The sequence below is a fragment of the Castor canadensis genome, chromosome 2, assembly GCF_047511655.1.
Source record: "Castor canadensis chromosome 2, mCasCan1.hap1v2, whole genome shotgun sequence".
In the NCBI taxonomy this organism is placed as follows: Eukaryota; Metazoa; Chordata; class Mammalia; order Rodentia; family Castoridae; genus Castor; species Castor canadensis.
This window is the reverse complement of record NC_133387.1, coordinates 12,597,683-12,623,906: the sequence shown is the minus strand read 5'-3', so window position 1 is coordinate 12,623,906 and position 26,224 is coordinate 12,597,683. Positions and strand designations below refer to the sequence as shown.

Below are 26,224 nucleotides of genomic sequence, written 5' to 3'. Positions count from 1 at the left end.
GGGTGGTGTCACTAAAAGAGATAAGGTTGCAAGTGATAGTATTTATGAGAATTCAAAGGGATATAGGAATTCTGAGCTGGGGAGAGGAAGAGAGTTAGATTTCCCAGGATACCCACTAGTAAAGGCAGTGAAGTATCAAGTACACTCTTCGCTGAGACTAAGAAATTTTGCTATTTCTTTCAGCTGCCTACTCTTTCTTCTCATCCTGTATACTTTCCTACTGCCCCATCTTCTCCTGAGGAGCCCAATGGACCCTTGTCCAGCCACAAACAGCCACTTGAAGCCCCAGAGCCTGCAGGTGAAGACCTCCTGACACACCCCCTAACTTGTGCCTTGTGGGTTATGTCTGGATTCAACTCCAACTAAGGGGTACTGCTATGAGGAGGTGTGAGGCTAGAAGAGGGTGGGAGGGGGCTCTTAATGATCCATTCTCCATATTACCATCCCAGGGAGTAGAGGCAGAGGTACAAGCAGGGTGTCTGAGTTACCTGGGAAGTGAAGTTCTTTGGTGGCACAGTGTCAGGGAACACTTAGGAGCTCCTTGACCACTCCCTCCATCCACTTGTCACTCCTTTCAGGTCAAAGATGCTCCATCTTCCAGTGCCTGCTGCACTGCTTGCTGGGCAGAGCTCACCCCACAAAGAAGAAAACAACCCAGGTGAGAGGAGACATGTTTAATCAAAATAGGGAAAAGGGAGCTTATCTTTGAGGAGTGAAAAACTGGTTTTTCATCAGGAGGCAAAGCTCCCACAAGGATGACTTGGAAGTGAGGCTCTGTGGCCCTAGCAGGGAAACACTGTTACTGTTTCATTGGGAACCATAACTAGTTTGGTAGACAATGGCAAGAATTTGGTCTTATGTCTTTCTCCTCTAGGATTCAATGGATTTAGTGGATAACATGTTACCTGAAGAGGTAAGAAGGAAAAGCCGCAGCCTGGGGGTGGCTTGTTCAATCCAATGATATATTACTAATTTTATCCTACTTTATTTATTGTGTTATTAAGGGTAAAACATGAGTCTAGACAAGGAAGCATTTTGAGAAATTGGAATAAGGTACGATTATGGAGAGAGTAATGAGTTCAGCTTATGCCTATAATCCAAGCTTCTCTAGAGGCAGAGACTGGGAGGATCACCATTTGAGGCCAGCCTGGGCAAAAAGTTCACAAGACCCTGTATTAACCAATAAAAATCTGGGTGTGGTGGTATGCAGTTTATCTCAGCTACACAAGAGGCATGAACAGGTGGATCGTGGTCCAGGCCTGCACAGGCATAAACACAACACTCTATTCTAAAATTAACTAAAGTAAAAAAGGCTGGGGGTATGGCTTAAGTAATAGAGCACCTGCCTTGCAAGTGCAAGTTCCTGACTAGCAAGTGCAAGTTCCTGAATTTAAACCCCAATTTTATCAAAATGAAAGAAAGAAAGAAAAGAAAAGAACAAAAGGAAGCTCTGAGCCTTCTTGTGTAGATAGGAACCATGGTGCTAAGATGAGCCTTGGTGAACATAAGGGATATTCTAGGGCAGCCTTATGCTACTCAGAAAGGATGGGATTTGCCGAAAGTAAAATCACACCAGGGAGCCGTCACTAAAAAATAACAGGAGGAACTGCATGAAAAATCCAATGGTGAAATCCACCCTGGTAGAGGTTACTGCACTGAACCAAGCAGGCCCTGAGACAGTGGACACCTGGAAAATGTCAGGTAGCAAGACTGGGAAGAAGTACAAGTAAAAGGCAAGTAATGGAAGTCCTGCCTCATAGAGACAAATTTCTGTTTCCTAAAAGGGGAAAGTCCACAAAGAAAAATCAAATGCTGAGTGTGCTTGGTGTGAGGAGTGAACAGAATGTGGAGTGGTGGTTGGAAGCCTGGTCAGAACAGGCTGTAGGGGTTGTGGAGGAACAAAAAAAATCCATTAGCAACTATTCCATGTAGTAAGAGAGTGTATGGACTGTCTGCAAAGGATGAAAAGGCAGAGCTTTTGAAGTACATAGCTGACAAAAGCCATGGTGCATTCTGTTTTAAAATAGACATTTTATTGAACATCCAGAATAAATATGAGCTGAAGATTAGAAGTACTAGAAAGAAGGAGGGGAGGAAAGGAACCTTCCTTTTTCTCCCCCTCCCACCTCTCCAAACACACATCCTTCTAAGAAATTACTTATAAAGTGTCAAATAAATGATCACAGAGGCAAAAGAAGAACTTGTCCTTCTGTCCACAAGCAGGAATCAGATGGGTTACAAATGCATTTAAGGAGTAATTTGTTAAATTGTTATATATATATATATATATATATATATATATATATATATATATATATATATATATATATATAGTTGCACCAAAAAGAGTGAAAATCAGCTAGTTGTTCAGTGTGGCTATTTAATGACTGTTGAAAATAAAGTGTAGCCAGATATAAAAAAGAAGATAGATCATATAGTTCTAGCTTATGTCTTTCCCAAGGGAGACTTAAAGGAGCTACCAAAGCCCATGCTTGAGATAACTTGGAGAGATAATATCCAGTAAGAGTCAGAATTCAGTTTTTTTTTTAAATACAGTTTTCAGATCAGATGACAACCTTGACAATATCAAGATGTTGATGTTGACAAAAACAGTATGGGAGCAGTATAGATGTTATAAAAAATTCAATATTGAGAGAACTCACCTGAAGCCCCCTATGATTTGTTCAATTCTGTGTATTCTGTTCAGGGAGCACACAGTTTGATTCTGGTTTTTAACTCATGCTCAGTTTTTCACAAAAGCCAACAGCAACATCCTCCTCCCCTTGGACAGAAGCTGGAGCTGTATCTGGAACATGGTCAGCACACAAAGCTAAAAGCCCAGCTCCACTAATTGATGACTATGAAGTCTTGTGCAAACTGTATCAGAACTGTGTGCCTCTACTTTCTCATCTGTAAAATGAAGATGAAGATGGGGGTTTTGGGAGTATTCAATGAGTTAAGACATGTAAAGCAATTAGAATAATGCCCAGAACAGAAGAAGTTCTGGTAAATGTTCTCTGAAAATGTTGTCACTGCTCTTGTTACTAAAGGAAAAGCAAAAATGAAAGCTGGGAAGGTCTGGAATGATCACAGAACAGACCAAAAAACATGATCAACCCAACCCATCCTGTACCCAAAACCCTCAGTTCTCTCTGCAGCATGTCTGCTAAGTGGTAATCCTCCTGTGCTGAGAACTGTTCAAATTGCATGTGAACTTTTAGTTATGAAGATGGGAGTTTAGAGGATGCATGACTGTATCCAGAAATGTGGGAAAGGACAGATAGTAGGAACCTTACTGTGGACTGCATACTCAGTCCTAGAACAACTAACCTTTGTTGATAACCTCTGAAGCTTAAAGGCACATATTTGGACACATAGAAAAGCAAGAAGTAAAGTACCACATCACCCAGAAGGTACTGATTGAAGAACAATTTTGGGAAATCTCAGATTCATTTATGAAAACCTGCGATACAACAGCTTATCTGAGTCTTGGGTGTTTTGGTGTGCATATCTGAAGTCCAGAGGATAGCTGACCTTCGTGTATTAATGCTTCTGTCATGGACTGAAAATAAAAACAAAATATGGCCTTTCTCAAGTCAAATAAGTGCCACACGATGCAGTAAGTCTGTTCTGATTCAACAAGTAGTCACCTGCTCTACTCATGAAGAGGCAACTGCTAGTGTCCTTAGTCTCCAGCAATAAATACCATGTAACACTCTCAAGGAGTTTATGTCCAATAAGCAGAGAAAAGACAAATGTACAAGGCTGAGTACTGCCAATGCTATTCCTCATAAGAAAAGACCTGCAAAATGTGACTGGAATTAAAAGAGAGGGAAAACATGTCTGACTAGAGAGTTAGGAAAGACACGGTGTGAGTGGGCAGGGTCAGGCACAGGTGGTAAAATAGCAGAGACAATGGGAAAGCAGTTCTGAAGAACAAGAAGCAGTGTGGTTTGATTGGAGCAGTGGGGCTATAGATGTAGTGGCAAATAAGGTTGGACAGACAGGTTGGAAATAAATGTTTAGGGGTCCCTGGAGTGGAAGACTTGGAGGACTAGAAGAGGGAGCCAAGTTCTGAGAACCTGAAGGGTAAATTTCAGGCCTAATTCGGGAGGAAGAGGTGCTATTCCCCGGGAAGAAGGGGGCAGGGCTCTACTGATCAGGAGTACCTGATGATTCATGCATGTTGCAAGATTCTGGGCTGGAGTCAGGAGGACTGCAGGTCAAAGCCAGGCATCTGAGGTTGTAGGATCATCTATGACACTGGTGAATTTCCTGGTCGGTCCCACAGATTGAAGCCTGGGAACAGGAGCAGCTGAGCCAGCCTGTCTGCTTTGACTGCTGTTGTATCGACCAGTCTCCCTTTCAGCTGGTGGAGCAGACCACCCTGCACAAGGTGAGCCCTTGCTGACTGTTCAGGACTTGGGTCTGGGGGAGGTTTTGGTGGGGAAACATGCTGACCTGTGCTCTCCCCACTCAGACCCATACACTCTTCTCACTTCTTGGCCTCCATCTTGCCTATGTGACCAGTATGGGGAAGCTCAGAGGTGTTCTGGCACTGGAAGAGGTAACTGCAGTGGGTCCCACTTGAGCAGCAGAAGGGAGGGAAGGACACAGGACAAGGGGGTATGAGTGGAGAAGGGATAGTGTTGATATCTCAGATCTCATCTGATGGTATAGGTTTCTTGACAGATAAAGTTCATGTATGAGTCACACCTCACAGGAGTGTGCTATGGGTAGGGATATGGGAGGGGGAACAAGGAGGTCACTAGAAGGGAAAGAGTCAATGTGAAGTCTGAGTCAGGGGAACTGTAGAGTCTGGCTGTGCAGGCAGAGCTTTTTGCCTTGTCCTTGTCCCTTCCTGAATCTGTCTTCTCTCTTTGCTTGTTTCCTGTTGTCCACTTCTCCATTTTTCTTTCTTATCCCTCTGACTCTTTCCACTCCTGTTTCCTTGTTGTGGCTATTTTTCTCTACTGTTTCTCTGCCACTGCCCCTATCTTCTTTCTCTTTCCCATTTTCTACCTCTTTCATTCTTCCACTCCTCCTCAGCTACAGAAGGCCATTGAGGGCCACACCAAATCAGGGGTGCAGCTTCGCCCGCCACTTGCCAGCTTTCGGAGCACAACTTCCACTCGAAAGAACACCGGGGGACCACTCCCTCCTGCAGAAGGCTGGAGCCTGGCACAGGATGGTGCTGGAGCCCCTGGAGCAGAGGATGTGGCTCCTACCTCCCCAGAGACACCTGTGCCACCCCCCTCCCCAGAGCCCCTTTGCCCGCTGGTCCCAGCCAAGGCAGAAGGTGAGCTGGAAGAGCTGGAGCTGGTGGAGAGCTCAGGACTGGAAGAGGAGCTGGCTGACATCTTGCAGGGACCCAGTCTGAGATCAACCGATGAGGAAGATGAGGATGAACTGATTCTGTGACCACTGCCTGGGCTCTCCTCATAAAGGTCGTGGGGTCCCATGCCAGAAGGTAGACTTGTGTGCAACAGTGGTGTCTTGAAGTAGGGAGGTCACACCTATATCTTGCCCCTCCCAGGAATTGTTAAATATGTTAGAGATCACTTAAGGAGTCACAATGTGGGCAGAGTCTAGGTTAGTTATGTAGACTGATCCCCCATTCCCAGACTGACAGGTGGTTCTAAACCATGTGAAGGGTCCCTACTGTTCAGTGGGATTTTCTGGGTGTTCCTGCTATGTGGGTAGGGTCCCTACCTCCTGCTATCTCCCCATAATTCCCACTGTTCTTGGCCCAGTGCTGTCCTGATCTTGTCTGTCTAATGACTGTGCCTCTGTAAGTGCCACACTGGAGGGGACGTGGGACCACTTCATTGCCTTGTGGATTGACCACCCCACAATGTGCCTCCAAACTGCCCACAGCTGCTTCTCTGGGAGCCTACCCTCCCCCTGCCCACTTGCCCCCCCCCTCCCCCCTGCACAGCTCTTCTGAGTGCACATGTCTGTTTCCTACAATCTGCCCCCAGATCCTATCCTGGCTGCTCCAGGCCAGGCTCATTGCTAGGGCAGAAGAGGCCAACCCCATTCCCCTTCTGTCCTCTGCATCAAGCAGTGAAATGTGGATATCAAGGGCAGCTGCCTGGAAAAGAAAACATCGACAAAGGCTCCACCCAGAAGGGGCTGGTGTCTTATTACCAAACAATCATGGCCTCATGGTATTTTCTGACTCCCTCTAGCAGAAAGCCCTCCTTGTTTCATATCACAAGATCATCACCCTTGGTTTCCAGGTTACCCCTAAAACATGCATCTTCCCTTTCCCCACTGCAGTAACTGATCTGTCTTTCCAAGGGTCAGCTCTGCCATGGAGCCATTCTAGCTGGAGTTGCTCCTGCAGAGAACCAAGGTTCTGTGCAAGGGCAGTGGGTCATTCAGGTCTCAGCCCTTCCTAGACTAGCTCCTCATGTTTTTCTTGGGTGGAGAGTTAGGAGCACCCTCAGGATCGCAGGCCTTTTGGTGTTTCCCACTCTTAGGGCAGTCGTATCCTTGTCCTCCCAAATCAGCAGCAGGGAGTCTGGTGGATGTGGAGCATACCATTAGCTTGCCTTCCCTAAAAAGAGAAGTCAGGTGTTCTGGCTCCATACCCCAGGCTTTTCTCCCTCCCTCCCTGAATGCCTTACTTAGTTCTGCAGTTGAGCCCTCCATCTGGCATTCTCCTCCTGCCCTTCCCCTGTGCCCAGTCTACTGCAGCCCCCAAATAAGACACTCATAGTCAGAGGATGCCACCACATTCTGTTTTAGTGTCATTGAACACAGCTTCTGGCTCTCTCCAGCATCACATCCCTTCCACCTCCCCAGGCTGAGAGATGCTGAGGCCTGGATAAGGGGATTGGCAGTGAGCATCCAAGTCCATGCCCATGTGTATATAATCTATAATATTTATATATTTATATAGAATTCTCTCTGTAATGTCATAGAATCTCTCTTGGGCCTGGGGTGGGAATGTCACATTAAGAAAACATGCTATGACCAGCCATAAAAATGGGTATTTTTCAGACCTGGAAGACAGAGTGTGGGATGTGTAAATGAGGACAAGGAGAAGATAATAAACTCATTCCCCCAAGATTCCCTCCTTAACACAAGGATAAGAAGGAAGTAGGGGAGGAATAGAGGGGGAGGAATGGAAAATTTGGATTTCCTTTAATAAAATCAATTGAAAATGAAAGTGCACCCCCCAAAAAAATCATTTAGCAAGAGCAGTTTCATTCACAATATAAAAACAGCCCTGCTCTAGAGCTGCTGTAAAACGTGCTGCACAGCCTTTAACCCCAAAGAAAAGCAACCCTTCCCACCCCCCAACAGCCTCGTCCTGCACATGCCCCACCCCTCCCCTTAAAATAGGCTAGAAGCAAACCCCCATGCACCCTGCCCCAGTGCCAAAGAGATGGTCCCTCCCTTCAGAAGAGTCCAGAGTTGTCCTGGCCAGCTCCCGGGGTCTTCTCTCTCTTTAGGGTGGGGTCACAGTGCCAAGATAAAGGCAGACCCCACTGGACCTCTCTGTCTATGGCCATGTGCCGGCTCCTGGGGAAAGCAAGTCCCTGCTCAGGTGCGAATCCTACTAGGCACCTTCAGGTCTTTAGTTCTCTTTCACAAGGGACCTTTTGGCTTTCTTGGGAAAGGGAGGGAGGAAAGAAAGCTGCTTTAGTCTACCCTTCCTAACTTCTCAGGGTCCTGAGCGAGAGAGAATTGTAATGAATGAACTCACACACTGTATTATATGTCCACCTTCATCGGGGGGAAGAAAATGTGGTACTGAGGGGATGAAACAGGAGATGATGCGTGATGAGATGATGAGTGGGTGGGACAAGGCAAGGAAGCGGACCCCTGGGAGGAGAGTAGCATAAGCATGCACAAGCCCAGGGGCCTGTGGCAGGAGACTGGGGCCAGAGTGGGCATGCTAGTCCTTCCCAGACCTCCTAGAAATAAGGCCCTGGTACACAGAACCACAACATGTTAGCAAACACAAGAGGTATCTTCTCCCACTCAGGCAGCATTAGATAAGGCAAGTGACTGCTCACCTACCTTGGCTTGGCACCTCTTCACCCATGTTTCCTCCATCTCAGAATCCCATTCTCCCCCTCCGCTGGAGGATATGGGACACCTGCTCTGGTTGCACTTCAGGGGTGAGTTGTGAGAATATGAACTTGACAGGGGCAGGGTCATAGATGGACAGAAACACCCAGCTATTAGCCTCCTCATTCCAAAACCATAGACAGGCTGTGGGGAGGGGTTAGTTTAGGACTTCTGACAGTGTAGCAGGACACAGGCCTAGGAGCTGGAGCCTTAGACAGGAGGAAAGACAGGAACAGAGCAATGAGCCTTAGGCTTCTTTTACCCAAACTCTGCCTATGCCAAGGGCCAAGAGGGGGCTGCCACTACAGCAGTGGAGGCCAGGTCCCTGCCCTCATGTGCCCTTACAAAAGTGCTGAGCTGACTTGCTGCTCCCTGTCCCTACATTCCACTCCAAAGTGAAATGTGAGTGAGCACACTTGTGCCTCACAGCAAACTGCCCTGCAAGGAAGAGTGCTGATTCTCCCTTCTTCTTCCACTGGGTGGTCTGGGAAGGAGGGAGGACACATGGGAGGAGCAGAAGAAGTCAATGCCACCCTGGCCCTGAGCCACCAGCCCAACCCCACCAAGGCAGTGACAGCACCGGACTCCCCTGTCCACCCTGCTCAACCCTGAGTCCCCAAGAAGTTATAAAAATGTAGAAAAGGCAAAGAGAAAAGTGTAAACAGCTCCAGAGAATTAGGGGTGGGGGGAGGCCCAGCCCTCATGCTCCCACTCTGATGGGAACACTACATCCTGTGTTAGCATATCTGAGTCTGGTGTCCCCTCATCCTCTTCAGGGCCAGGACCAGGCTCCTGGAGCAGAGAATGGAAGAAGGCAGGAAAGAGGGCCAGACGTGGCCAGCCATTGGGTCTCTTCCCAGATCCTTAGGATCCTCCTTTCACCCATGGGATATTCAAGATCCCAGAAGTGGCCATGTTTGTGTTTGGTCCCATCTGTGGCCCTCTTGTCTCTGGGCAGGCCTTGAGAGAAAAAAAAAATCATGCTTGTTTCATTGTAAATCCCAGTTAATTAATGCCAACTCCACCTCCTTCTTGGCTCCTGATCTCAGAAGCCAAATCACCTGCAGAGGGCAGCCTATCAACCCTGGATGAAGACCTGCCCTTCAGGCCACTTCCCCCATGCTTATAGAGCCAAGTCCAACAGCCCCTGAGGTCTGCTCCTCACAGTAGGGATGAACTGGGACCACAGCCAGAGAAAACAGAGTCGGGAAAGCAATAGTGAAATGGAAAAAGGAGGCATTCAAACAGCACAGCCAAGGCTCCTGGAAGACGAAATCAGGGAGTGAAGAACTGAGATCCAGTCTCCAGCACGGCCGCACCCGGGCACAGACCCAGGAGCCCTTAGCTGCAGCTCTTCTCCCACAGTCATACCAGGTGCACAGCCATCTAGTTGCCTGGGTCTCAGTTCCTGAATCTGTAGTTTCTGGAGTGTAAGCCTAGATAAAATCCCCTGCTGGACCTCCATGTAGGTGAGCGCCGGAAGCTCCACGTTCCCAGCTGTCTTCTGCTCAGATTCAGCTGTGCTGCTGGAGCAAGGGAGGTTGGGGGCTACAGCCATGCCCCTCAGGTGGGAGTAGTGTGGGAGGAAGCTAGTTGTTGGCCTCACCCTCCTCCTCATCAAAAGACTGCACACCTGAGGATGTGACATCAGACACCTTCCGGCTGAGAGCAGTGCACATCTCAGGATCTTCTCGTGGGGACAGAGACTCCAGATCCCGGCATCCTGCATCCTCTTCCTCCTCGGTGGCCAGAGGCCTCTTCTCCTCCTCAGTAGGGCCCCTGGCCAGGTCCATCCCAACCACCCCTTGTACCCAGTCAGTGTCCCCCACCAGTAAAGGTGGCGGTTCCTGAGCAGAGTATCCCGATGCAGGTTGTGAAGGCCCCATGTCGTGCAGGCTGGGCTGTGAGTCATCAAATGCCGGGCCGAGATAGGATCCTGTGGCTGGAGAGGCAATGAGGGATTGGTCACTTGCTTCCCAGGCATCTGATGACCCCAGACAGTACATGCCCTGGGACACATAAGAGTGAGGCCAGCCATCCATGGGTGCTTGAGCTAGGGCATCTGTAAAGAGAATGAGTGAGGTCAGAGAGGCCACAGAACATCACAGGCAGAAATGACACCCCACAAAATTGAGGGTCACACATAGAGGGCACACAAGAGTAGGGAAGACATTGGGAAAACTGACAGAAACAGAACAGTCCTGAAAGAACAGAGAAAAATAGAGGTAGCCTAGATAAGTGGAAAGCCTCCTGGCCCCAGGGGTTGGACTGTGGAACCATCTCTCACCCTGACTCTCCATCAACTCCTGGTAGTTGTCACTGTAGTTGCAGCCCAATGGCTCCTGGGTGGAGTTGACACTCATGTCCTCACCATCCATGGAAGACCAGGCCATGAGTGTAGCCTCAGAAATAGCAAACTGTTCCATGACACCTATAAGAAGAAATGCAGTCACCTCAAGATTCCTCAGAGAACATTTAGATACTTGCAAGGAGTGGGGAGACACCCTAGTGCAACACTGTTCAGTAGAAATAGAATGCATGCCAGTTATATCATTTTAAACTTTCTAGGAGCCACACTTAAGAAAACTAGGCCAGGTGTGTTGGCTTGTGCCTGTAATCCCAGCTACCCAGGAGGTATAGGAAGGAGGATTGAAGTTCCAGGCTGGCTGGGGATGGGGGTGGAGGTGAAGCAAGAACTTATCTTAAAAAAAAAAAACCTAAAGCAAAAAAGGTTGGTGGCATGACTCAAGTGGCAGAGCACTTGACTAGCAAGTGTTTTAAGCAACAATACTGCCAAAAAAAAATTAGAGTGAAATTAATTTTAATACTGTCATAATGTATAAGCTCAATATATAAAAGATTATCATTTCAACATAATATAAAAATTATTGAGATATTTGACATTCTTTTATTTATATGAAGTCTTTAAAATCTAGTCAATATTTTACACTTACAGCACGTCTGTAATGGGACTAGCCACATTTCAAATCCTCAATAGCCACATGTGGCCAGTGGCTATTTTACAAGACAGCATAGCCTTTGTATATACATTGAAACATGGCAAAACTGTGGGAGATTTTCCAGAAAGTCAAAGAGTTGGAGGGGAATGCCTTCTGGAGAGATATCCTAAGAAACTAAATTTAGGGATTTTCTGAAGTTTGGAGGTTTTTAGGAATTGAACCTAGTATTAGCTGGTGGAAAGCAGAGTAATCTAGTTGATGAAAGGAGCATCAGGGAATTATAAGGGAAGGAAAAGGAAAGGCGTAGTGGGGGGGATGGGTGCACTTAAGGGTTCTTATTCTAGTCAAAGCCATGAGTAAATTGAAGTTTACATTGAGAGTGCCTTGTCATTTCTTTCTACCCCTACAAGTGTGTCATCCCACCCCCAGTGCTGTTTCCTCTACTACTCATAACAGACTAATCCCTCTTCCTAGGTACTTACTGAAACTTGCCACTAGGGCTTGGCCATACTTATAGGTACACCACATGCCCGTCATTGACTCTATACTGTTTCCTTAGAACTCAGCCTCTTCTATAGCCACATCTCTAAGTTCCCTTGATCATCTACTGGTGGTCACAGTAATGAGCCAGTAAGTAAGTGAATTCATGACACCAAATGCTGATAACCAAGGCTAGAAGAGATTTCTAAGGCCTTTCTTTCACTTCCAGAAACATGAGTAGAAGCAGAACATTTCTAAGCCCAAGGGCCCTCTGTTTTTCTCCTATACTAAGGCAGTCTAGGAGTAAGACTGGCCCACAATGTAGGAAAGAAAGCGCCTGGGACAGTGGACTCACAAATCCCATCTAATTCTCATTTTCTGAGGTTATAATAAAAATGAGGATATTTATCAGAATTAACAAGTAAAAATACTTGAAATTAAGTTATTGGGAAATATAAGCCTATGGTCAACATATGGAGGGAGCCAATCCTGCCATAGGGGAGTAGGTTGGGAGATCAGTCCATAGACCAATCCCTGAGAGTTTGGGGTCCAAGTACCTGCTAGGAAACGAGCCTCCTTCTCACCATCGCTGAGGTCAGAGTAGGCATCTGTATCCCTGCGTACCGCCTCATGGCTGTGTTGAGGTTGAATGGCTGGGGTCTTCCCCCAGCCCTGCCACTCGATCATGTGGGCCACCCGGCCTTGTCCCATGGCTGTGGGCTTTGTCACATGGTCCTTCATGCTCCTTGAGATCCCTAAGGGACCAGACATTCCTCACATCTTCCAGAATATCTCACAATATCCATTCACAATACCCATAGCAGACCCTCCCCATCACCCCTATTTCAGTCTCACAGGACTCTATCCCCCTGGGGACCTATATAGGATGGGTAGCACTGAGTATGGGAGAAGCTTGACAGAGCAGTGGGAATGGGGGTCCTCATCAAGCCTGAAGAACAGGGAGACTGAGACCAGGAGTCTGTAAATATTCCCCTAATGCACCTCCAAGTTAGGAGTCTCACCTGAGAACGATGACTTGGCCAGGGCCCCAATGCCATAGGCATTAGAGTTTCGTTTAAGCTTTGGAAGGATGGAAGTGGTGTCCTCCATGGAGAGCTGGGATAGGAAACATGGAAGGAGGGGCAGAGGAGTAAAAAGGTTTGGGGTGCCTTATATATGGGGAAGAGTTTATGGCTTAAAGAAGTATATACTGGAGCAAGTGAAAGGAAAAACCATTATACCCAAGGCCAAAGAAGGTATATGCTCACCCACCCTTGAAAACTGGGGTCTACATGGAGCATATGAGGGCATGCACCATCTCCTGTGGAGTGTCCAGGGAGAGTAAGGAAGAGGAGTTGGGTAGTCTGGGGAGGGTTGGGTTGGCTGAACTCACATTGATGCCATCCCAGGAGAAATCGGTTCGCGTTTGCTGTAGGAGAAAGCAAAGGGAATAGTATCCTGGACTCTTGCAGGAAGGAAAGCAACCCTCCCTTCCTCAGAGGGACTTCTGCAAGTGTGCAATGTGAAGCAGGCTCTCCTGAGAGTCTCAGTGTGGAATGTTTGGTGTGTATTTTCAGGAACGCAGGGAGAAATGCTATGTAAAACTGTCAGTCTGAGGGAGTATTTGGGATGTTGCCATGGAATATAGGAAGAGAATGTAAAGATCAGGCAGCCAGAGTCTTGGGGAACATTGATCCCACTGGTTTTTGGCAAAGGGGGCAGCCAAGCACTGAACCTCACCTCAGTAGAAGGCCGGTGGAAGCTGCTCCCATGCAGTGAGCTGGTGCTGTCCATGTTGATTTGATCAACATCCTTCAGGCCCTTCCAGTCCACTGCAATCACCTCGTTCCCTGAAGCAGCCAGAGGGTTAATTGCTATCCCTCATCCCCCTTCTAGGTCTTTTCCCACAAACAAGAGGCTACCTACTGGGAAGAGCCTTCCACACCCCAACCCTCCCTGCAGCTAGCATGCCTTCTTCTGATTGCCCATTTCATGCTACATCCCTACTGTCCCAAAATTTTTGGTAAGAGAAATAATAATGCTGAGCCAAAATACTTAATTTTATTTCAACTGAGAATAGCACTCACACAAAAAGTGTTTCCTGGCCTTTGCTGTTGTTGTTTACATGGGGAAGGGGTGTTAGAAGTTGAGTTTTAGCCATTTAGCTCCATTCTATCCTGAGGAATCTTGAAGGTTTCCATAGAGGACTGGGCTTTTCACCAATTACAGCTCTACAAACAAGGGCAGAACTTCTCTAAGGGGATACTTCTCCATGTGGGCTTTATTATCTGAGGGATGGGAGGAATGTAGCTTCCCTTGAGAGTGAAATTGTCCTACAGGAAGAAATCTTGGTGGGGACAGAGGCAGGAGATGGAGGACAAGAACTTGAGTCTGTTCTCCCAGAAGCAGTGACAGCAGAAAGAATGAAGCGTAAGAAGGAGATACTGCACCTAACTCTCCTGGGAGACAGGTGATGGATTCAAGAGGAGGAATGGGGTTAGGGGAAGGAGATAAGAGGACTTTGTAAAATAGGAGTTATAAGAATAGAAACTCTCTGGGTGAGTGGCTTAAGTGGTAGAGCTCCTGCCTAGGAAGCACAAGGCCCTGAGTTCAAAACCCAGTACCTCCACAATAAATAAATAAATAAGCATTCAACCACAGAGAACACAAATAACAAAGGGAGGTATGGACGGGGTTGGAAGACTGACAAGAAAAGTGAGGGGCCAAGGAGAGAGATTCCTGACCTGAGCACAGTGTGGTACCCACTGAGGCCTTGGAAAGACTTCTTAGATAGTTACAGAGGAACCCACACATCAAAGGCTGCCTGAGTCCTCTGCCCTTCCAGACCTTTTACACACATGAAGTTTTGTGACTCTGAGTTTAGGGTCACAGGTCCCTCTTGGCAAGAGGTGCACTGAAAGGAGCTTGGGGCATGAGCAGTAATGGTGCAAGAAGAAGAGAGTGGGAGAGGGGGAAAAGGGGAGGTGGCCTTTGAGGAAGAGGGAGAGCTGAGTCAGAGTCTTGGAGGGCAGAGAAGGGGAGAGAAAGAGAGCCAGAAAGAGGTGAAGGCAAAGGAGGAGGGGGGTCTCCATGGAAATAAATCGGGCCTCTGAAATCAGGCTTTCAGAGAGTGAGTTTGTTTGTAATAATAATACGAATTATTCTCTCAGCCTAGGTCACTGGGGCGTGTAAGAAGGAGAAATTGGGAGTTAAGAAGGGGAAAATTGGGGGGTTCGGAGAGGACTGGATTAATTTGTTAAGAAGTAAGAGTGGAGTGGGTGCATGGGGTGGGGGAGAAGGGGGTGGTTGTAAAGCAGAGCCTGAAGGAAGAGAACAGATTAGGAAGCGCCTTTCTTCCCTCCCCCAATCACAGGTAAATAAAGAGACGGCTCCGCCCCGCCAGCCCCACTGACAGGTGCAGGCGGGTCCCAGGGTTCCTAGGCGGAGCCCCACCCTTCTGGGAAACGGGATCCTGACCCCATTCGGGGCTCCAACCCTCGTCCTCCTCCGAGTCCACGGGCTCTTCCCCTCCACCCTAGTCCAGCCCCATTCTCTCTGGGCAAAGAACCCGTTCCCCTCCCCGAGACATCGGGCTTATCCCGCCCCCGCCCCAGAGGGAAAATGCACGTGAACAAAGCAAGTCGGGGGAGGCAGGAACGACAGAAAAAAGCAACCGAGAGAGAAATGGTTGGGGGCAAAACACCCAGGCTAAAAGGAAGGTGGCGGGGGACTGGAGAAGGGGGCGCGCGGCAGAATCGGGGCTGAGATCGGGAGAGAGGTTCTTAGAAGAGGGGTTGCTCCAGAAACAGAGGGGGGCGCGGAGGCGCGGGGCACCACCATCGAGTAAAGGCGGATGGCCTGAAGGTGGAGGGATGGCGGGGGTGGGGGACGGAGAGCGGAGGGTGGGTGATGGAGAGACGATGGGGTGAGCGGCAGCGCCTGAGGGAGAGCGATGGAGAGAAGGGAAAGACCCAAGAGGGACGGAAGCCCTGGAGGCGCGACAGGAGAGCGGGGAGGACGGAGGGATGCCACGGAGGGATGCAGGGACCGCGGGCGGATGGTGGGAAAGTGAAGGCGCGAGGCAGTACCCGGAGGGGCGAGGACAGGGATGGGGGAGGGGGTCGGAGGAGCGACCCGGGGCCGAGTCCTGCCCCCGGCCCGCGCCCAGCCGCGGTACCCACCCACAGTCCGCGAGCCGATGCAGCCCATGGCTCCGTGGCCCTCCGGGGCCGGGCCCTCACCGGCTCGGGGCGCGCGCCGGGGGGAGCACCGGGAGCCGCGCCGCCGCCCCAGCCGCTCTGCAGCGCCGCGGCTGTCTCCGCTCGGCTCCGCTCCCCCCTCCCCTCTCCATCCCTCCCCACCGCAGCCTCCGTCGCCGCCGCCGCCGCCGCCGCCTGGCTCCCCCGCCCGGACTCGGCTCCCGGCGGCCGGGGAGGGGGCGGCTCGGGGATTGGCTGCGCTCGGCACCTCCCGCCCTGCCCCCGACCCTCCGCCGCTCTCCCAGCGCCCCTCGCCGCGCTGCCGCCGCGCCCTCCCCGCAGCCCCAGCCTCAGCCCCGCGCTCTCCCGCTCCTCGCCCAATCCTCGCTGGGCCCTCCCTGTGTGTTGCTGTGGAGGACCCGAGAATGACCGGCATGGGCTCAGGAGCCGGGTCAGGAACGCCGGCCCACCTTACTTAGGTTGATGGACTTTGGTACTGGTTGTTGGGGGTGTGTGTGGGGGTGGGGGAGTGAGAATAAAAGCCAGGTTGAAGGGCCTTGGCTACCAAATTCCGCAAACACTTGTTTTCATCCTAGGGCTACATCTGGGACACAGACGGGAGCGTGACTGCACACAGCTTTGATTGCTCTGTGTTTCATGTGCGCTCTTTTGTCCACCCAAACAGATCGTGAAGTGTTTGCCAGTGGATCGTGTGTGATGCTTTTGCCTGTTCTCTGGACATTCTGAGATGGGTACGAGGATGGTGCAGGTAATCTAACTTCAGGCTGAGTAGAGATGGGGAGTAGAATGATCATTTTCTCACTGCAGTAGTGAAATAATATCAGGATCTGAGGCTGACTAGAAGACATAGTTGCAAATTCTATTTAACTTTTCTGAGCCCTGCTCTCGGACAAATGAGAGCATGACCGTCAGGAAGCAATAAAAGGAGAGGAATACTGCCCCTACCTAGTGGGAAGGGCTCATGAAGACACCCAGGGCCCCAAGGGTCACAACAGACAATAAGTGGAGTCCAGAAAAGACACGTGAGAAAGGGCAAGGGGCCCCTTTTGTCTTAACAGTACTAGAAAGCTTAATGTGTGAGACAGCAGGCCAGGGCAGCACCAATGAAGAGAAGCAAATGCTAATTCAAGATTGGCTTGTTCCCACATAGCTATTATGTCCCTCCTGGGGCTGGAGAGGCAGAGGCCAGTGGGCCAGGTGCCCTTAATGTGGACTTGTAACAGAGAAAGGACAAGTCTTATCAATGTAACTTTGTAACATTTAAATTTATGAATGGGGAGGTACAGCCTATGGAATCCTGGATAAAGGTAAAGCTAGGAGATACATAGTACATTTTCTGTTGCTATAACTCAATACCCGAGATCAGGAAATTTATAAAGAATAAACGTTTATTTGGCTCCCAGTTCTGGAAGCTGGAAAGTACAAGAACCTAGCATCAGCATCTGCTTGGCATCTCGTGAGAGGCCTTCTTGCTCTCATAATATGTGGAGAGCATCATATGGTGAGACAGAACAAGTGTGCTAAGTCTTCTTATGAAGCCGCTAATGCCATAATAGGGACCCCACCCTTATTATCCTATTGGATCCTAATTATTTCCCTAACTAAGGGCCTACCTCCAAATACCATTAGCATAGGAATTTGGGGAGTTTCTAAGATACGGACTTTTGAGAGGCACATTGAAACTAAAGCAGATACTGATGGTCTAATTGCAGATCTGGGAAGTGGGAGTATGGAAAGAAAACTGATCTTTGGTCTATGTGCATGAAGAAATAAAACAAGTCAACATCTATAAAACCATGGGGGGAGGACAGAGAATAATACAGTGTTCGACTAGACCTGATACCTCATTTCAACACTGGAGATAATTAGGAAGTATTTTCTTTTTCCCATATCTACTATTGTTGGCTATATAACACAAAACAAACATCAAATGATTTCAGTCCTTTTAGCATATATTGTCTAACTGCAAAGGTGAGAAAACAGATGGGAAAGGAAAGAAGAAAAAGAAAAATTAGGAAGAGATAGTCTCCATTAGTCCAGCAATGCCCACAAATCCAGTATTTGAGCAGAGAAGACACTGATAGGAATGGGCAGATACAAAGCTCATGGACCAAGTGACTATGGCTGTTCGTGTCTTCCAACATAAACTGTTCTCCCCATATAGTGCTCCCCGAACAATATATATTTATATGTTACTACATATTCTAGGCCACGGTCCAGACATGAATATTAACCTTTCCTTTGTTCCCCTTAGTACAGCTATATAAGGCTGGATCTATCCAAATGGTTTTAATTAAGTTAACATGAGGAATCCCAGGTCTTGGAGACCCTGTCCCATCTCACATTCTCTCTTAAAATTAATTCTAGCACCAACATAGAGTATGGTGGACTTAGTCCTGACCAAGCTTCCTTCCAGCTTCCTGAAAGAATCCTGCTACTTCTCCCCAGGTCGGGGCTTTCTGCAATTCTCCTTCCCACCTTCGGAGCCATGGCCAACATTCCGGTTCCAGTGGGAACCTGAGCAGTTTTCCTGGAGGACAATTCCATAGCACCAATCAAACAAATCCTTAACATATGCATAGTTCTTGTGGTTGCTACTAAATTGTGATACAGCTTTTCCACTTATAGAAACATTTTAAGAAAATAAAAATAGAATGTGGACAAGGATTTAACCTAAAGCATTTATCAGAGCACTGTTTACATTATACCTGAGGATTAAATAAGTAAAATTTGGCATATGTATATAATAATATATAGCCCTTAATAATATTTTGTAACTGTTGACATGGAATATTATTCATGTTATTTTGTGATATAAAAGTAGCTAAAATATAAGAATTAGGGTATATTAGTTTTTGTTTAAAACACACATTCTTTCTGCCTTTTTTCAGTCTTTCTATCCCAAATAATATAGAATTTCCTGAAGAAAGCCATGTTTTATAAAACTCTAACCCAACATGTAGTTTACAGTTTGACCCTCAATGAAATCATATTATTAATTGGATCCTTTCCAAAGTCTAAAAATATAGAACTTTGACAGAAGACCTCAGTGTGGCACTGGTACTTCTTAAGAGGTCCCCTTTGGGACTCAGTCCCAAGGTGAAATCATGTCTTGCATCCTGTCTGTTGTTGCTGGAGCATGCTACCAGCCTCCCGTGAAAGCTCTGGAGCCAGAGAAACCAATCGGCTTCAGTGGCAGTACCGTTTATGACATGGATTCTTGTCCTAGGATCCATGGACAGAATAAAGAATCCATAACATTGAATGGGAAAAATTACATCTCTATATTCACTAAATTGTAGGTGAAATTCACATTTACTTCAGCTATACATGTAGGCAGCAAACTACAGTAGTGTTAGAGATACTGTATTGTGTCTTTAGCGCTAATGAAAATCACAGATGTTTATATTAAAAAGACAATTACTGCAGATTTTTTAAACAATATCCTTTATGTTCATCCCTATTTTGACATCATGGTCATTCTGAACCTACCTTTACATTTCTTCTTTAATGCTTTTCTTAAGAATTAGATATCTTTCAAGATCGCAGTTTTATAGTAACTATTTTTCATATAATTGCTTTCCGTTCTAATCATCTGTGTTTTATTGTACACAGTATTATTCTGAGAGGGGGAATCATGGGCTTTCCAGGTTGCTGAAGAGACGGACAAAAAAGTTTCAGAACCCCTGAACTCAATACATATCCAGTGAGGGTATTCTCATTCCCATTGGGGTCCCCAAAAATGATCGTAGGTACTTTATCTGCTGGACTGAGAGAAGGCGCCACAGCTCAGAGGGCACCACCATCATGCCTGTCTCAACAAATAGAGTGGCAGCTTCCACCTGCAGCAGCTCATTAAGGTATTCCTTTTGTTTTCATGGGACACATTAGATCACAGTTAAAAGGCTTAGGAAAACATCCAAGGGACAGGAAATCTTCCAAGGCCAAGAGAGGGAAAGATTAGCTCTTATAGCAGCCACTGAGGTGGGCAGAAACTCAGGGAGAATGATTAGGCTATGCAGGAGGAGCCTGGCTCTTCCAGTCCAGCCGAGGAAGGAGGGACCAGATACAGGTAGGTTGCATGTTTGGTGATAGAAAGATGAGGGATTCCCATCAGATGACCTCTCTGTTCTCTAAGAAGTAGGAGGTAAGATTATCTACTGACAATCAGGCAATGAGAGAATACAGGAAAAAAATAAAAATAGATAATACGCAAATAGCGTGTTTGGTATATTCTTACAGCAGCCCTACGAGGCAGATGTCATAGTATTGCAGTTGAAAAGTCTAGGGCTTGGATGTCAATTAACTTTCTTATACTCAAGATTATCTGCTGGAAAAAGGAGCCAGAGCTTACACACAGCTCCTCAGAAAAAACCATTCTGATGCTGTCAGAAAGAGCTTTAATTATGTGTTTGTTCATTTTTAAAAAATAATCCAATTTATTCAGTTCTGGGAATTTTAATTAATACACATTATTTCACTCTTGGCTTTCTTTAATTAAGGTGGTCCCATGAGCTGAAAAGAGGATGCATCTACCAACATTCCTAAATTTTGAAATCGAAAAGAATTTACCTTTCCCCAGAGTGACTGGTCTTGAGTGCTGCCATAAAGTACTGGTGACAGGAATGTCTCAGTCCCCACTTAGCAACATCTATGAATAGATCAGAGTCTGCTTCTTGAGACATGAAGGAGGCTTTTCAGACAGCTTTAGTCAGCTTTGGAGCAACTCATGGGGGTTCATAGAAGCCCTGTTTGCTTCAGGCACCATAAATGGGAGTGCTATGCAGAGAACCTTGATAAAAACAATCTTGGTGTCTAGGTGGCAATCACAAGGGGCTAAGAAGTAGCAGTGGTGGACATCTATATTTTTTTAAGTGGGAGTCACTTCCTCAATATTCAGTGATCAGGAGTGCCAAGCATGGGTTTTGTGGTTAGGTTGTCAACAAGGAACCATATTCATACAGAGGGAATGGCAGAGTGGGGTACTGGGGGAGTAGGGATATTGCTAGTGTAGAAGCTGTATTTTCATGGAGTAGCAAGTGGCTGTAGAATCTGCCCTAGAGGTCTATGGCGTTCTCTTCCTCACCCACTCCCACTGGATTCCCAGAATCTGCCCTAGAGGTCTATGGCGTTCTCTTCCTCACCCACTCCCACTTGGATTCTTGATAGAATCTCAAGTGTCAGAATATGGGGTTCCCAGCCGTTCACTGGGGCAGGGCTCTTCATTAGCACAAATTTGCTGAGGAAGGAAGGATGTCGTGGGGCACTTAGTTATACAGGATGATTTGATCTATAGCAGAAGTTCTCTGGTTTCTGTTGGTGGTGGGGACAGAAAAGCCCTCACTTGATCAATCTGATCTGCTAGACACTGTGGAAGAAAAAGCCCTGAAGGTCAGCATAGATTCCTCATTTGACTTTTAGATGAGGTTGGAAACCTTTGAAAAATACTGGGGCTCTAGATGAAGAAGTTCATGAGCATGGGCCACAGTGCCAAGCCCTCTCTATGCACTCAGCCCCAGCCAAAGCCTCCTGCATGGGCAGGACAGCATCACTGAACCCACACTCTGCAGGATCCTGTGATCCTTGTCCAGCAGAGGAGAGGGCCAGACAAAGGTTTCCTGGAGACTCAGGGAAGCTACGCTTCAGATCATCAAGTGGGTGGATTTGCCTTGTCTTTTTTTTAGGAAGTAGGTCTGTGGGGAGAGAACTACTTCAGATTTGGGGGTTCTGTCCGCTATGGTTAGCATGTGGTTTGTTCCCCAAAGACTCATGTGCTGGCAGTTTGCTCCCTAGTGTAGCAGTATTGAGAGGTAGTGGAACCTAACTATTTGCTTAGCTGGGCTTAAACCCCAATCCTCCCTGTCTCTGCCTTCTGAATAGCTGGGATTATAGGCAGTTACCATCATGCCCAGTATGTAATGTGCTGTGATCATATTCTCTCCCTCTATTACTCCTTCTTTCTATGTTATTTCATACATATATGGAATGTACTTTGGTTATATTCACCCCTCATCACTCTCTCCATTCCTCTTCTTTCCTTCTCATCCTTCCCCAGTCTCCCTTTTACACTCATATTATTTTATTTATAGGTCTGAATTCCATGTATGAGAGAAAACATGTGACATTGTTCTTTCTGAGCTTGACTTGTCTTACTCAGTGTTATGGTCTCCAGTTCCATCCATTTTCCTGCAAAGGACATAATTTCATTCTTTATGACTGAATAATACTCCATTGTGTATATATATCACAATTTCTTTATCTGTTCATTGATCGATGGGCACCTAGATTGATTACATTGCTTAGCTATTATGAATAGTGCAATAATAACAGGGGTATACAAGCGTCTCTACTACACTTTGACTTACATTCCTTGGGATACGTGCCCAGGAGTGGTATAACAGGATAGTGTTAGTTCTATTTTTAGTTTTTTGAGGAACCATCCATACTGATTTTCATAGCCACTGCACTAATTTACATTCCCACTAACAGTATATAAGGTTTCCTTTCCCCCGCCCCATCCTCACTAGCATTTATTGTTTATTTTCTTGATGACCGAGATGAGATAGAATCTCAAGTGTCATTTTGGTTTGCATTTCCTTTATGGTGAGGATGTTGAACATTTCTTCATGTATTTATTAGCCATTTGTGTTCTTTTGAGAACTGTGTGTTCAATTCATTTACCCATTTATTAATTAGAATAAATTGTTCTTTGGTATTTAATTTTTGAGCTCTTTATATATTTAACATATATATATATATATGTTAATCCTTTGACCTATGAATAGCTTGCAAAGATTTTCTCCCATTCTGTAGACAGTCTCTTCATTCTTGTAATTGTTTCCTTTGATGTGCAGAAGTTTTTAATTTGATGTAATCCCATTCTTTCTCCTATTTCCTGCGCAACTAGAGTAGTCCTATTTAGAAAGTCATTACCTGTGCTTATTTCTTTAAGGGCTTTACCCTAATAATTTCAAAGTTTCAAGTATCAAATTAAGATCTTTGATCCATTTAAAATTGGTTTTTGTTCAGGATGATAGATAGGGGTCTAGTTTTGGTATGCTGCATGTGGATATCCAGTTTTCCAAACATCATTTGTTGAAGAAGCTGTCATTCCTCCAATATGTGTTTTTGGCACCTTTGTTGAAAATCTGATGGCCTTAGCTGTCTGAGTTTATTTCTGGGTCTTCTATTTCATTCATTTACATATCTGTTTTTGTACCAGTGCTGTGCTGTTTTTGTTACTATGGTTCTGTAGTATAATTTGAAGTCAGGTATTATGTTACTTCCATCATTGATCTTTTTGCTCAGGATTTCTTGGACTATTTGGAGTCTTTTATGCTTCCATATGAATTTCAGGATTGATTCTTTGAATTGTTTTTTTTAGTCTCCATTTCATTAATTTCTGTCCTATCCTTTGTTTTTGAAGACAAAATATTTTTATTAGTATACATTAATAATACAAGGGAGTTTTATTGTAATAATTACATAGGGGCACCCAGTTTACTTTAAACAAGTTCACTCCCTCTATTAAATTCCCTTAACCATACCCTTTATTCTTTCATGTATTTTCATGGTTGTGTTTATCTTCCTCTTCTGTGCAGGATTCCTTTACATATATATCTTCTGCAGTGCTGGTTTAGTGGTCATGGATTCCTTAGTTTTTGCTTATCCTAGAAGGTATTTCTCCTTTAATTATGAAAGGTAGCTTTGCCAAATATAGTAATTTAGGTTGACAGTTATTTTCTTTCAGGGTTTGAAGTACATCATTCTATACCCTCCTTACTTTAGAGTTTCTGTTGAGAAATCTGCTCTTATTCTGATGAGTTTACCTTTATATATGACTTGGTGCGTCTCTCTTATAGCTCTAACTAGTCTTTCTTTGAATGCATAGTGTTTCAACTATAATATGTCTTGGGGAGGTTCTTTTCTGGGCTTGTCTGTTTGATGTCTTAAAAGCTTCCTGTACCTGGATGGCTCTCTCTTTCTCAAGATTGGGGGAATTCTCTGGTATTATCTAATATATTTCTATGCCTTTGGCTTGTACCTCTTCTCTTTCTTCTATGCCCATATTTTGTAGATCAGATCTTTGAATGGTGTTCCAGAGGTCTTGCCCCCCCCCTTCTCCCTCTCCCTCCCTCCCTCTCTCCTTTCATCTCTCCCCCCTTACTTCCTTCTTTCTTTCGGGAGCATAGTACCGAGGTTTGAACTCAGGGATTCCTACTTGCTAGACAGGTGCTCTACCACTTGATCCTCAAACCTAGCCCTTTTTGCTTTAGTTATTTTTTGAATAGGGTCTCAAGGTTTTACCTTGACCAGCCTAGACTGTGATTTTGCTACTTATGCCTCCTCCATAACTGAGCTGACAGGCTGGAACCACCATGTTTCGTATATGGGTTGAGATTGGGACTCACTAACTTTTTGCCTGGTCTGGCCTCAAACTGCCATCTAGTTGATCCCTACCTTGGAGTAGCCGAGAGTACAGGTGTGAGCCATTGGTTTTTTTTTTTCTTTATATGTCATCTACCTTGTCTTCAAGCCTGGGTATCCTATTTTGAACTTGAGCCAATCTGTTTTCTAGGCTTTGAAATGGGTTTTTGTTTTGACTTATTGTACTTTTCCTTTCCAGAATTTCAATTTGATTTTTTTTTTCAGGATTCCTACATCTTCACTGAATTCCTCTTTCATATCCTGCATTATCAGTCTTATTTTATTAAGCTTTTTATTTGTATTCATTCAGGTGTTTATGTATGTCCTCTTTAATTTTGTCAGTAATTCTTAAAATCATTCTTTTGACTTCTTTGGGATTTCATCCACTTCACTTTCATTAGTATCCATTCTTGTGGAGCTGATGTCTTTTGTAGAAGTTATGTTACTTTGTTTTTCCATATTTCTTGTGTTCACATGTTGGGATTTGTACATTCACATCATTGAGAGTTTTAATTACTTACAGTCTTTTAGTTCAGGTATTCTCAATGTCCAGGCAGCGCTATAGTGATAGGGTTGAAATACAGTATCCCACAACTGGACTGGGGGTATAGTTCAGTAGTCAAACATGCACCCACATGCTCAGGTCACTAGGCCTGATTCCCTAGTCCCACTTAGACAAAGACTAGCTGCAGTCTCTTGTAGTTCCTAGTGTTGTTGCTACATGTAGGTTGAGGGCAGGGCTAGTCAAGGGTCATTTGTCTGCTTCTGTGTTGCTTTCACTTTAGAAACTTCCATTATTTATGTACTAGGAGCTGCTGCTGTCCACAGGAACTTTGCAGTCTATAAACTGGATGGGTCCCCACTTGCTCCAAAACTCCCCCTAGGGTTTGCACCCCCAAGGGCAGCAAGCAAGTATCCAAGCCTAGGGTTGTCCCCTGAGTGTGTCAGATAGTAGGATTAGCAAACAGAGCACTGAGTTCTGCACTTACAGTGGAACACTGAAGAACTCAGGTGCTCTGCCCGCTGCTTTCAGTGCATTCAAATCTACTCCAAACACCCTGGGGGCTGGATGAGGCTGGGGAAATCACCTGGCACCCAAGTCCTGTCTTCAGAACTCTCTGTCCTACTTGGTAACAAACACTGTAACTGGCAAGCAGCTCAAGTCAAATGGAGAAAGCTTCTATTCCACCATCTTGCTCCACCTTTCTGAAATCTGAAGATCTGTTTTCTCTGCAACGCCTACCTACCTGAAACCTCTTCACTTTCCTGCAGTGGTCCTCTTCCTCAGTGGTACCTTTAACACATAATGAACAGGGTTGGCAGAGTGGCTTAAGTGGTTGAGCTCCTGCCTAGCAAGTGTGGGGCCCTGAATTCAAAACCCAGTACCACCCAAAAAGAGTACATAATGGGTAGATTGTGGCTTGACTCACTCAGAAAGTCAATCACAATTAGTGGATAAACCCAGATGGCAAGTGCCATCCCTTTCTTTGAGCACACCCACTGAGTCCAGAGAGGGGGCACAGAGACACTTTCCTGACTGTAAGAGCAGAGGACACACAGGGAATTAGTTCTGTGTGTTAGAACTAGAAATCAAGTCCCTTGATATCCTTTCATAAACAAGGATAATCAAATCAATCTCTCAGATTTGTATAGCCACACAGCTAGGAAGTGGCTGAACTCTGACCAAAATTCAGATCTTCTTGCCAAGTGTGGTGGTGCATGCTTATAATTCCAGCACTCAGGAGGCAAAGGCAAAAAGATTACAAGTTCAAGGCCAGCTTGGGCTATATAGGAGGCTCCTTCATAAAAACAAGCATTCAAACAAAAACCCAAATTCAGGATTCCTCATTCTTAGTCTGCCATGCTTTCCTTATCTTATGATGCCTTCCTAATAATTCTGTTAGGTTATCATTGTATGACTTTTATTATAGAGTTAAACACTGTTGAAATAAACCCAGTCACTATTCTCTTTTTGATCATGTAGACTGATGAGCTTCCTGCAGATAAAATGGGTTAAAAAGAACACTTTTTGAGAGAGCAGAACTCATGTTA

The 26,224-nt window shown here is 46.0% G+C and overlaps 2 protein-coding genes and 1 long non-coding RNA gene across 9 annotated transcripts in view; 2 read left to right on the top strand and 1 right to left on the bottom strand.

The window, feature by feature from the left end:
- Clcn1 (chloride voltage-gated channel 1) overlaps nt 1-7,340 on the top strand; it is a 32,274-nt gene extending 24,934 nt beyond the window's left edge. The window contains exons 18-23 of one of the 2 annotated variants that reach the window (XM_020181123.2): nt 184-298; nt 579-658; nt 875-913; nt 4,292-4,396; nt 4,481-4,567; nt 5,050-7,340. In XM_020181123.2, coding sequence (XP_020036712.2) covers nt 184-298; nt 579-658; nt 875-913; nt 4,292-4,396; nt 4,481-4,567; nt 5,050-5,421 — 798 coding nt within the window. In that variant the 3' untranslated portion in view covers nt 5,422-7,340. The remainder of the gene's footprint in view (nt 1-183; nt 299-578; nt 659-874; nt 914-4,291; nt 4,397-4,480; nt 4,568-5,049) is intronic. The other variant, XM_074061458.1, reaches the window with a different exon arrangement.
- A 2,187-nt stretch (nt 7,341-9,527) lies between these two features.
- The window catches only part of Fam131b (family with sequence similarity 131 member B), a 27,818-nt gene continuing 11,121 nt past the window's right edge, over nt 9,528-26,224 (bottom strand). For 2 of the 6 annotated variants that reach the window (XM_020181124.2, XM_074061460.1), the window contains exons 2-7: nt 13,266-13,375; nt 12,919-12,954; nt 12,548-12,641; nt 12,083-12,280; nt 10,373-10,516; nt 9,528-10,147 (exon numbers count right to left, since the gene is read on the bottom strand). In XM_020181124.2, the coding sequence (XP_020036713.1) occupies nt 9,675-10,147; nt 10,373-10,516; nt 12,083-12,280; nt 12,548-12,641; nt 12,919-12,954; nt 13,266-13,319 (999 nt within the window). In that variant the 5' untranslated portion in view covers nt 13,320-13,375 and the 3' untranslated portion in view covers nt 9,528-9,674. Of the gene's footprint in view, nt 10,148-10,372; nt 10,517-12,082; nt 12,281-12,547; nt 12,642-12,797; nt 12,955-13,265; nt 13,376-13,612; nt 13,637-15,706; nt 15,849-26,224 lie in introns of those variants that run through there. The other 4 variants (XM_074061459.1, XM_074061461.1, XM_074061462.1 and 1 more) reach the window with 4 other exon arrangements.
- Nucleotides 16,040-22,483, top strand: LOC141419163 (uncharacterized). The gene is made up of 3 exons (XR_012443823.1): nt 16,040-16,203; nt 16,410-16,493; nt 18,113-22,483. It is a non-coding gene; the product is annotated as an uncharacterized lncRNA (long non-coding RNA).